This window comes from Diadema antillarum, unplaced genomic scaffold (genome assembly GCF_040938485.1).
Source record: "Diadema antillarum isolate AM-2024a unplaced genomic scaffold, OU_Dant_1.0 scf00000146, whole genome shotgun sequence".
NCBI lineage: Eukaryota > Metazoa > Echinodermata > Echinoidea > Diadematoida > Diadematidae > Diadema > Diadema antillarum.
In genome coordinates this window covers 1,211,629-1,222,651 of record NW_027271035.1, presented here as the reverse complement: position 1 = coordinate 1,222,651, position 11,023 = coordinate 1,211,629, and the positions used below count along the sequence as shown (strand labels likewise).

Genomic DNA, 11,023 nt, shown 5'->3' with positions numbered 1-11,023 from the left:
CAACTTTAGCTGAATGTACAAACGCCTTGATGTGAAAATAAACATAAGATCTGTTTACAGGGTATTGGCAACTGTAATATTACAATATGGGAGAAATAGAATGGGGCCTACATTAAACAGTTGACAGCTACCGAAGTGGAAATGCTGCAATAACATGTATGCATGCATGTTCACAGTATTTAAACGATCCTTTTTTTCTGGTAATATCACACTTGATCAGAGTCACGTCGAGCATAAACATTATAAAAGACATCTCAGCTCTCTCGAGTATTACTGGTATGATGTCGTAACTTCGTAAGATAATCAATGTATGTTGTTCGTTCGCATAGCTTTCTTTCTATGCGACACGTACAAAGAATTACTGATGAAGCATTAAGTTATACCACCAACAGGGGAAATATCGGTTGTTATCTTTGCAACGAAACCCTCTGGACCATGATACCTTAGCTCTGCAGGGACAGACACATCACTGTTTTATTTCTTTTGATATTTCTTTATGCAGACACGCAGATGAGTACAAATTATGCTGCTTAGCCGGACTGCGCGATGATGACGTAGGTTGCAAAGCACCACGTGACCAGTTTTCGTCCTGTGAAGATCTGATGTCCAACACTGTTCTGCGCCTCTTCATTTGGGTCCTTGGTTCTAGTGCTTTCATCGGTAACGCGTTTGTTGTTGGATACAGACTGGTTCATTCGAAACGTGACAGAAAGAGTAGCGTCCAGGGCAGCCTTATCACCAACCTGGCTATCTCGGACTTCTTGATGGGTCTCTACATGATTACCATAGCGGCAGCAGATCTCCAATATAGAGGAAAATATGCCCTCTATGCTAATGAGTGGCAGTCAAGTTTTCTCTGCAAACTTGCAGGGATCACGTCAGTCATCTCGAGCGAGGCCTCTGTATGTCTTGTCATTTCTACTTCTACCACTTTTTCTGTTCCTTCCTCCTCCTTCTCGTCCTCTTACATTCTTTTATGCTCTCTCTTATCTCATCCTCCTGGGGTCTCTGCCATGCATGCTCGAACGCACACTGGCGCTCGATGGCACCGAGTACGTCCTATTTCTTTCTGACTCCTAGATGATGCGAGTCGAAGACTTTGCCTTTCATTCATTAAACAGTGATGAGTTCTTTGAAATGTTCAGTAATAACACGGAAACACAGGCAAATAATGACCCCTCTAGTAAAGATTATCAGTTACCTTTTAATTTTTATGAGGATAGTGTTAATTTTTGTCAGAATAACAATGAACAATATCCAAGTTCAGAATATTTCACTATTAACAATATCAAATCTTTCGTTGAAGGTAATGATTGTGACAATAATCTGTCTTTAATGCATCTGAATATAAGGAGTTTGAATCATAATTTTGATAATTTTCGCTTATTTGTGGATGGCACTCATGGATCCTTTTTTAATGTAATAGGTCTTAGTGAAACATGGACCACTCAGGGTTCTACTTCTATGTTCTCACTTCCAGGTTATGATTTCATACATAATAGTAGAAATCAGAGAATGGGCGGAGGCGTTGCCTTATATGTAAAACAAAATCTGGATTATGTTATTCATGATGAATTGAACTGTATGAGTGAAATTGTTGAATCACTTGTTATTGAAATTGAGGTCCCTTATTCAAAGAATATAATCGTGTCAGTATTATATAGGCCTCCTAATTCAAATATCTATGATTTCTTTGATTACGTACAATCCTTATTATCAAACCCAACTTTTAATAATAAAGATTGTTTTATTATGGGAGATTTTAATGTTGATTTGTCAAAGTTTCAGACTTTAAACAATGCCCAAAATTTTCTGGATATAATGACTTCCTCGTCTTTTTTACCGCTTATAACAAAACCAACTCGTGTTACCAATCATTCTGCAACACTTATCGACAATATATTTTGTAACATCAGCCCTTTACCTGCCTCTGGAATTATTTTATCAGATTTAACTGACCATTATCCTATCTTCACTTATATACCCCTTAACCGTAGAATTTCTTTAAAGCCTCCTATGGTAAATTTCCGGAAAATAACACCTGACAATATAGTTAGGTTACAAGACGAGCTAAACAGAGTGGACTGGACTGATGTATATGATAAAGAGGATCCAACTGAATCTTATGATTTGTTTATGCAAAGGTTAATTTCCATTTTGGATAAACATGTTCCCATTGTTAGAAAAAAATGTAACAATTACAAAAGATATCCTAGGCTGCCTTGGATATCTAAATCTTTGTTGCGATCGATTAACCGTAAGAATAATTTGTATTATGTTGATAAACTTAAACGCACTCAGCAATCTCATTATAAATATACTTCATATAAGAATGTTCTCACGCAAGTAATACGATGCGAGAAACGTAAATATTTTATTAATCAGTTATCTTTGTTTAAACATGATATTCAAAATACGTGGAAAATTATTAATACAGCTATTAATAAAAATACGGAGAAACCGCGTATTACCACAATCAAACATAACAATTTGATTATCGATGATGCTACATCCATTTCAAATATTTTTAATCAGTATTTTTCACAAATTGGCAATAATCTTGCTCACAATGTTCCGGATAGTCAAAAGAATTTTTTTGATTTTTTGCAAACTCGTAATCCTAACTCACTGTTTTTTGTTCCTTTAGAGAGAAATGAATTGTTAGATATTGTTCAGAATTTGAAAAACAAGAAAAGTGCCGGGCATGACAGTATTGATAATGTTCTTTTGAAAAATATTATCAATTTTATTGTTGATCCATTAGTACACGTCTTTAATTTGTCTTTGTGTAACGGAGTTGTCCCTGAGGATATGAAAATTTCTAAAGTAATTCCTATTTATAAAAAGGGGGATAGGGAAGATGTTTGCAATTATCGACCTATATCTTTGTTGACTTCTATTTCGAAATTACTTGAAAAAGTTGTTCATTTTAGATTATTGAAGTTTTTGGATATTCATAAAATAATTTCTGATTATCAGTTTGGTTTCCGGCAAAACCACAACACCTCCCACGCAATACTTACCTTTTTAGATAAAGTTTCGAAAGCTATTGATCAATTTCATCATACAATCGGCGTTTTCCTGGACTACTCCAAGGCCTTTGATACCATTGACCACAATATACTTTTTTATAAATTATCATATTATGGTATCAGAGGAAAGGCCTTGGAGTGGTTTAGAAGTTACCTTTCTAACCGTAAGCAATTTGTTTATGTTAATGGGCATACATCTGTCATGCAAAATGTTAATTGTGGAGTGCCTCAAGGAAGTTTGCTTGGACCTCTTTTATTCATCCTTTACATTAACGACATGCCGAATTCATCAAGTATTCTTTCCTTTCTATTATTTGCTGATGATTCTAATGTTTTTTTGTCACATTCTGATCCTAATATGCTAATTGATGTTTTAAATGTTGAATTGGATAAATTACTTCAATGGATAAGAGCAAATAAATTGTCCATAAATATTAAAAAAACTAAATGTATGATTTTTAGTAACTCTTTAGAAAATGTACCTAGAAATGTATATCTGAATGATACAGTTATTGAAGAAGTTTCTTCAATCAAATTCCTAGGTTTGATTATTGACCGTAAACTTACTTGGAATTTACATATTGATTCCATAAGCCGTATCATCTCAAGAAATATAGGTGTTATAAACAAAGTTAAATTTTGTTTACCCAAAAATGTTCTTTTAATGTTATATTCATCTCTGATTTTACCTTATTTGAATTATGGTATACTCGCCTGGGGAAACACACATTCTTCTCATTTGGAAAGACTACTTTTGTTACAGAAAAAAGCTCTTCGCATTATTTGCAATGAATCGTGGAGAAGTCATACTGATGTGTTATTCCATGAAAACAAAATCTTAAAAGTTAAGGACTTGTATTTGTTACACCTAGGACAATTCATGTACAAACTTACCAATAATTCTCTCCCATTTGTGTTTGAGTCCATGTTCACTAAAAATAGATCTGTTCATTTTTATCCTACCCGGCAATCCAACTCATTTCATTTGCCATTAACTAGGACTATGTTTGCTAAATCCATGTTTTCTTTTACTGGCCCCAAATTTTGGAACACTCTCGATAATAGTATGAAGCAAGTTCTAAGTTTAAATACATTCACATTTAAACTGAAGAAGTTGTTCATAAATTCTTATATAGTTGAATGAGTTATATTTCAATTAGCCTTAATTCTGAGCTCTCTTTTATATTCGTTATATTCACTCTTTTCTTTTATCTATTCCTTTCCTACATTATGTACATATACCTCGGTGATCCACCGCATCATGTGCCTCGCGTGTGCTGGTATAGACCCTTCATCTCTTCTCCTTTCTCGCCTTTCCCTGTCCTCTTGTCTCTTTCTGTTTCTTCTTTCAAAATAATTTCCTCTTTTCCTCTTTTTCCTTTACTGTGTTTTGTTTTTTTCTCTCTTATCTTTCTCTTTACAAGAGAGGTTGCTTGTGTTTGCTTGTCCGTCTGTTTGTTTGTTTGTTTGTTTATATGTATAGGTCTGTTGTGTTGTACACCGATATATTATGTCTAGCTAATTGCTTTTTGATGTTATTTAGTCTTTTTGTCCACGAGGAGACTGCAAAATACAAGCTTAGCTTTTTAGCATGTCTCCTCCATTTCCTGCAACTTTAGTTTCAATTCAATTTTCATTGTTTACTTTGCTTTTGTGATGCGTAGTATTGTCAACTTCACGTATTTTTCTTTGTTACTACATTGCATTGATGTTGTGTTATTTTGTGTATGAAAATGTTGTTGGAAATGAAATAAATGAAATGAAATGAATGAAATGATGATCAGCATAGATCGATGCTGTCATGTGGTGGCGCCATTTAGCCATAAAATACACCTTTCTCTCAGAGGAGCGCATTATGTAGAACTCACTGTCTGGATTCTGGCCCTATCAGTTAGTCTGCCCCCGGCGCTGATACCGTCGTACGTCGAAGGGTCCTTCTATGGCCAATCTGGGGTGTGTCTAGCACTGCCCTTGACCGCCACTCGACACACGGGATGGCTCTACTCTGTTCTCCTCTTCATCGGCGTCACTTTCGGTGCGTTTCTCGTCACACTGATGTGCTACGTCGCAATCTTTGTGTCCTTCCAAATTTCAAAGCGCAGACTCGGTAAAGCGGAGAGCGGAAGCCATGAAAAGAGACGACTTATGGCTGAAATCAAGATGGCGTCCAAGATGGCGTTGGTCGTTGGAACGGATCTACTATGCTGGATGCCAGTTATCATCATGGGCATTATGTCTGCTGCAGGCAAACTTGTTATCTCGTCACAGGTATGAAGTCGAGTGATGTCCGTTGTTCCGAAGGTTCGTTAATCCCAAAATGAAATAAAGTTCGTTATTCCGCAGTTTCATTATTCCGAAACACAAAATGCCCTATTCCTGATTGAGATCCGTGAACTTGTAAATAAAATAAGGCTCGTTGATCTAAACATATGTGGCATGATTCCAAAGGTTGGTTATTCGGAATGTTCGCTAATCCGAAAGGTTATTTCATTTTCGGACCACTGAACCTTGAGAATATCGAATCTATATCCATTTTTGGATGAACAAATCTTTGAAATAATGAAATTTATTTCATTTTCTGAATTGCGAACCTTCGGAAAACGAACCTTACCTTATTTTCGGATTGGCGAACCTACCGAACACGAACCTTGTTTCATTTTTCGGATTAACGATCGCTATTCATTTCCGGATTAACGAACCTTCGGAACGACGAACCTCATTGAGATTTTCGGAATTACGAACCTTTGGAATAACGAACTTTATTTCATTTTGGGAATGTCGAACCCCCAAACTGACAAAAACCTTATTTCATTTTGCGGATTAAGGAACCTTCGGAATAACGAATCTTATTTTTATTTTCATTTTTGGAATTACTAACCTTCCGAATAATGAATTGAAACAAAAAAAGTATTCGTTATTGTATTTTTTCCAAGATCGTTGTTGTTGATTATTATATAGTAATCAACAAAAAGGAAAGATAACCTGAGGAAATACACGTGTATCTAGTTTCGTATTTTTCCTTCTTCACCAGGTGTATGCATGGATTTCTGTGTTCATCTTACCCGTCAACTCTTCCCTGAACCCGTACCTGTACACTCTATCAAGCGTATATGGGTCTAGGAAACGAGCCTTACCGTTTATAGGAAACGCAAGAGGCGATCACACGAAAGGTAGTGCAAGCACGCAATTTTACCTTCCAGCTTGAAGTTATTGAGAGTATTTTTGATCAGTACATTACATCCTTATTGTGACCGTGTGTCTATCTTGTTTGAAGTTTGGAATCTAATAACGATATGTAAAGAAAATAATTTCCCGTAAAGATGAGAAATGGTGAAAAGTACTACGACAGAGATAATTGACGATAACATAGGTTGTAAGTACAACAGCAGTAATGACGATATCATAAGTTGCTAGTAAGACAGAAGTAATTGCTGATGTCATAAGTTGTAAGGATGTCAGCGGCAATTGACGATATCATCAGTTGTAAAGGATGACTACCATAAAATTGACGATATTATCATAAATTGCAAGCATGACGTACCGGAGTAATAATTGATGATCATAAGTTGTAAGTACATCAGCGATATAATTGATTATATCATTTACAAGTTGTAAGGGTGACAACAGTAATTGACGATACCCTAAGTTGTGGGGATGACAGTCGGAATGACGAGCTGATAACGGTACTAACCAAAGCATTCTTGGGTGAAGATAATAATTCATTGATGTCTTGCTCTTCTTGCAATCCAAGGGAAAAACTATTTGGACGATACTTGTTCCTCGCTGGTCACATCATCTAACGGTGTACTAAGTCCTGGGTCAGAGCGCATGCGCGAGTGGCTACTACGAAACAAGCGACCTTTCACCAAGGAAGAGCTGATGATCTTGACCAATGACCTTTGTGAAGCCGCTGGTCACGTGATTGAAGGAGGAATTCAGGCAGACTACTTCTTGAACTTGGACTCGGTCGCTGTCCAAACGGTGAGCCCATAAGCCATATTACTTTTTTTATTTGATTTAATTTCCTTTGGTACTGAGGGTTAGTCTGGAAATTAGAGTCAATAAAATCTTACAAATCTTACAAATACCTTCTGTATCTACCGTTTTTTCAGTATGGTTGTGGTATAAGGCGGTGCAATCACAAACGCAAACGTGTGCAAAAGGGTTCTACATAATGTATAGACTTTATAGACAGAGATAGATCTGTCTGTCTGCATGTCTGTCTCTCAACATATATACCATATGATATGAGTGTCCTCTAATATATATTAAAAAAAAATAACATGGAAACCTATCACCCTCTATTTTCCTATAGGATGCTTCTGATTTCATCGCACGGGCATTCCTGGTCATAGACCCGTCCTCAGTAGCTGCGGAACTGACCTTATTAAACCAGCAAAAGTCCAGTGACAAGGAGCAGAGGGAGGCAAAGGCACTTGACTTCAACCCTTAAAATAGTAAATAGCCTCACCGATTGGGAAAAAAAAACTTGTAACGTCAAGAGCACATGATAGAGCTATCGCTTGTTGAAAAGTTCGCACATTAGTTGTCTCACTTAAAAGCCATTTCCCCCAATCTGTCTGGTCTCTATTATGTTCAAACGCAATGTGTACGCCGAAAGAGAGAAATTAAGCACTCGGTTACACAGTCCAATTTTCACAATGCATACGAGCATGCATATATGCTTTGGGATCATACTCGTTACGCTCATTGTATCATTATTCATCACGCACGCAAAAAAGGGATAAAACAAAATAAAAGCAATACCAAGGAAGCGTCTAAACAGAACGCAATAGTCTGTAGAGGTAATGTCCAACTTATTTTTAGTTGTGTCAAAACGAATTTTTCGCATTGAAATAAAAAAGGGTGTGTGACGATAAGTTTTCCCGTTCAATTTCGTACTTAGTGCATGGTGTGTAAAAGTAGTGATCATCAATGATAGTGATCATTGATCATTCCTCTTTGCATGACAGAGGAATAAGTTGGTCATTCGAATTCGCTTTTAATAAAAGCAACCAAATTATCCAATCGGGATAAATCAATCCATACATAGCGAAAACGAATTTTGCTCATGAAATTCCCTCGAGCTAAGAAGTTTATAGAGCATTAAAAAAAATCGTAGCCCTATATGACATTATTTGCATTTCCAATTTAGCGCATGATAAGTCTATTATGCGTTCTACATACATATATCGCTTTTTAAATCACTTTCTCATGTACTTCTCTGCTTCTCGTGTACAATTATATTGTTATGTCGTGTAGTCATAGACCTTTTCAACATATGGGATAGCTAAGAATCCAGCAAAGCGAAATGCGATCTTAAAGAAGTTAGGACGACGTTCATAAAGAAATCTATCTTTTCAGTAACATACATACATACATAATTATCTTTCATGTACTGTTTGTAATACAGTGTACATGTACACAGTTATGAATTGAATGCACTCAAAAATTGAACATCAATACCCAAAATGGGGAAATTGAATGTTCTAATTTGATCCACGTGTCCTCTTTTGAACGGTGAAAATGAATGATGTTTTTATACTTTTGAGTGCTGTATATAGCGCATTTGAATGCTCATTCTGTATTTTGGCAACCCAACGGGGAAATCGAGCTGCATATCTATATATTCTCATATGCACTATATAAATGCAAAAATACATGGAAAACTGTATACCCGGTTACACTCAAGGTTACGTATATTTTGTGAAAAAGTCGTTTCTGAAATCATTAATTTCTGAAATTATTAATTTCAGAAAGTGTCAGTGTTGGATGAATCAGAAGGAGGATCGAATATGGTAATTGTGTCTGCTAAATCTGCTATAGCATATGACAATGATAATTTCACTCATCTTGTAGACTGATACTTGAATTCGACCAAAGTATTTTTTCTCATGGCCAAATTTCATCTATTCAATGATAGAAATAGGTATACTCAAATCAGGTTAAACATAATTATGTCATGAATATGTGGTGTCATGGAAAATTAAGTCTAAGTCTAAGTCTATACCTCTATACAGTTAGGCAGACTTCGTGAACCTCGTCACAGTAGATCCTACGTGGTATTTGAAGCCCCTTATCATACTTCAGTTTGCGCATGATTATCATGATTTATAATAACTTGAATGTTTCGTATATCATTTCACTATTCATTCTTTTTTTCTTTCTTACTTGGTCAAAGTAGGTGGTATTTGAGGCACTTCATTGTAATTACCAATTTTCACTTGATTTTCTTGGTTTATTGATTCATTTAAATGCGTACTGAAATGATCGTGTTTTCACGTAATTTTTTATTTCATTGGCCACAGAAATGAAATTTGATGATTTCGTTCTTTTTTCAAATATGAAAAGTTAGTGTCGATCCTTGTATAGAAACACACTGTATAGATGCAAATGAGAACGTAAATAGAATGGCATATATACCGTATGAGCTCAGAGTGTGTTTTGTATTGTATGGTATAGATAAGTATAATTATTCATGTGTGTGTGTGAGTGAGTGTGTGTGTGTGTGTGAGTTCTCGTTGTCTGTTTTTGGTAACTGCGTTTCCCATTTCCACATTTAAGCATAGCTTTAGGGAACCATCAAAACTCCATATTTCTCATTGACTGCAGTGCAATGCAATGAAGTGGTAAGATAAAGTTCACACAGATTTATCTTTAGAAAGAATTGAATTTCGGCTACAAGCTGGCATGACATGCGTTACCAATAGTTTCATGACCAAATTTGTACTGATTTCTATCTGAACCGGAAAAGCTATTGCTGAGCGATCTTCCATTCAGCGAACAGCCATATTGGAAAAGTCCTCTGCTTTTATGTACGTGCCTTGAGGTATTGGCTGGGAAACCACTTATTTGGTTTCATTTGATATTTCCATAAGTTTCTTTTACTAAATGTATTCACATATCGCGTTAGTGTAACACGTTGTATCTAGACAAATAACACACTGGTATACTGCACAGAAATCTGTCAAAACGATCATACGGTCGAACCTATATAGCTGCAGAATTCGAATTTAGATGGAAAGTAACTACCGACCCAAAAGTAAGAAAAAAAAGGCATTACAGTTATGCTACGATAGCAGTCAACATTTATAATTTGTGCAGTAGCTACTGCTCTCCCATTCATCCACACACACACACACACACACACACAGAGTATGTATATATATATATATATATATATATATATATATATATAAACGTATAAATGAACACTATACTATATATTATGTTTAAAATCTTAAAATTACAACAACAAAACGACAACATTGTTCTCATGATTATAAAGCAACATGACCAATAATGTGTGATAAAATTGACATATATATTTTTCAATCTTGATGTATAGGTTTGTTTGAGTTCTATTCATCTGAAGTATTGATTCATATCTTTTGATAGGGACCATCCCTGAAACATTATTAGACATATCTCTGTGTGATAAGATGATTCAAATAGAACGGTGCCATCCTACTCAAATTTTTAAAGATCACAACTCAATGTTGGTATCTTATCCTGTCATCAATATTTTGCCAGGTTAGCATATTGCGAATCGTTGATAGCGTATTTGTGATCAATTATCGAAGTATAAAAGGCCTTGTTATACAGGGTTAGTGATATCCCAGCCTTCTGTCAATAGTCATAACAAGATGTTATGAAAGGAAGGAGTTGTTTACTTTATCAACAATATACGTTGTAGTTGCATCTTAGGTATTCAAAGTCATGTATGCATAACATATAGCCTCTTTCTGCTATGCTGAGCCCCATAAGCTTTCTTCTACAGTGATCTATGTTAAAACCATGCCTTAATGATTGTTGTAAGCGATGTTAAAACGTATCTACTGAGTTTTATCTAGAGCTGGACGTTTGATGACAAGTCATTCATGCATCAGATAGCATTTGTCTACTATGCTAAGCGCTATTATAGCATTCCTCTAGAGATCTATGTTTAAACCATGCCTTCACATGATTGTTGTATGGGATTCTAAAAATAT

At 35.6% G+C, this 11,023-nt stretch overlaps 1 protein-coding gene across 1 annotated transcript; it reads left to right on the top strand.

Moving 5' to 3' along the window:
• Positions 1-536: 536 nt before the first annotated feature.
• Positions 537-7,485, top strand: LOC139721625 (G-protein coupled receptor GRL101-like). The gene is made up of 5 exons (XM_071632957.1): positions 537-913; positions 4,805-5,300; positions 6,064-6,202; positions 6,784-7,013; positions 7,348-7,485. The coding sequence occupies exons 1-5, from the start codon at positions 603-605 to the stop codon at positions 7,483-7,485; spliced, it is 1,314 nt and encodes a 437-aa protein (XP_071489058.1). The 5' UTR covers positions 537-602.
• The last annotated feature ends 3,538 nt before the right edge of the window (positions 7,486-11,023 follow it).

Bases quoted from the DNA above. Each gene is read 5' to 3' on its own strand.
- LOC139721625 (XM_071632957.1), top strand. From the start codon at position 603: ATGTCCAACACTGTTCTGCGCCTCTTCATTTGGGTCCTTGGTTCTAGT. The intron at 6,203-6,783 runs GTAGTGCAAGCA...TTGCAATCCAAG, and splicing joins AAGAGGCGATCACACGAAAG to GGAAAAACTATTTGGACGAT. The intron at 7,014-7,347 runs GTGAGCCCATAA...ATTTTCCTATAG, and splicing joins ACTCGGTCGCTGTCCAAACG to GATGCTTCTGATTTCATCGC.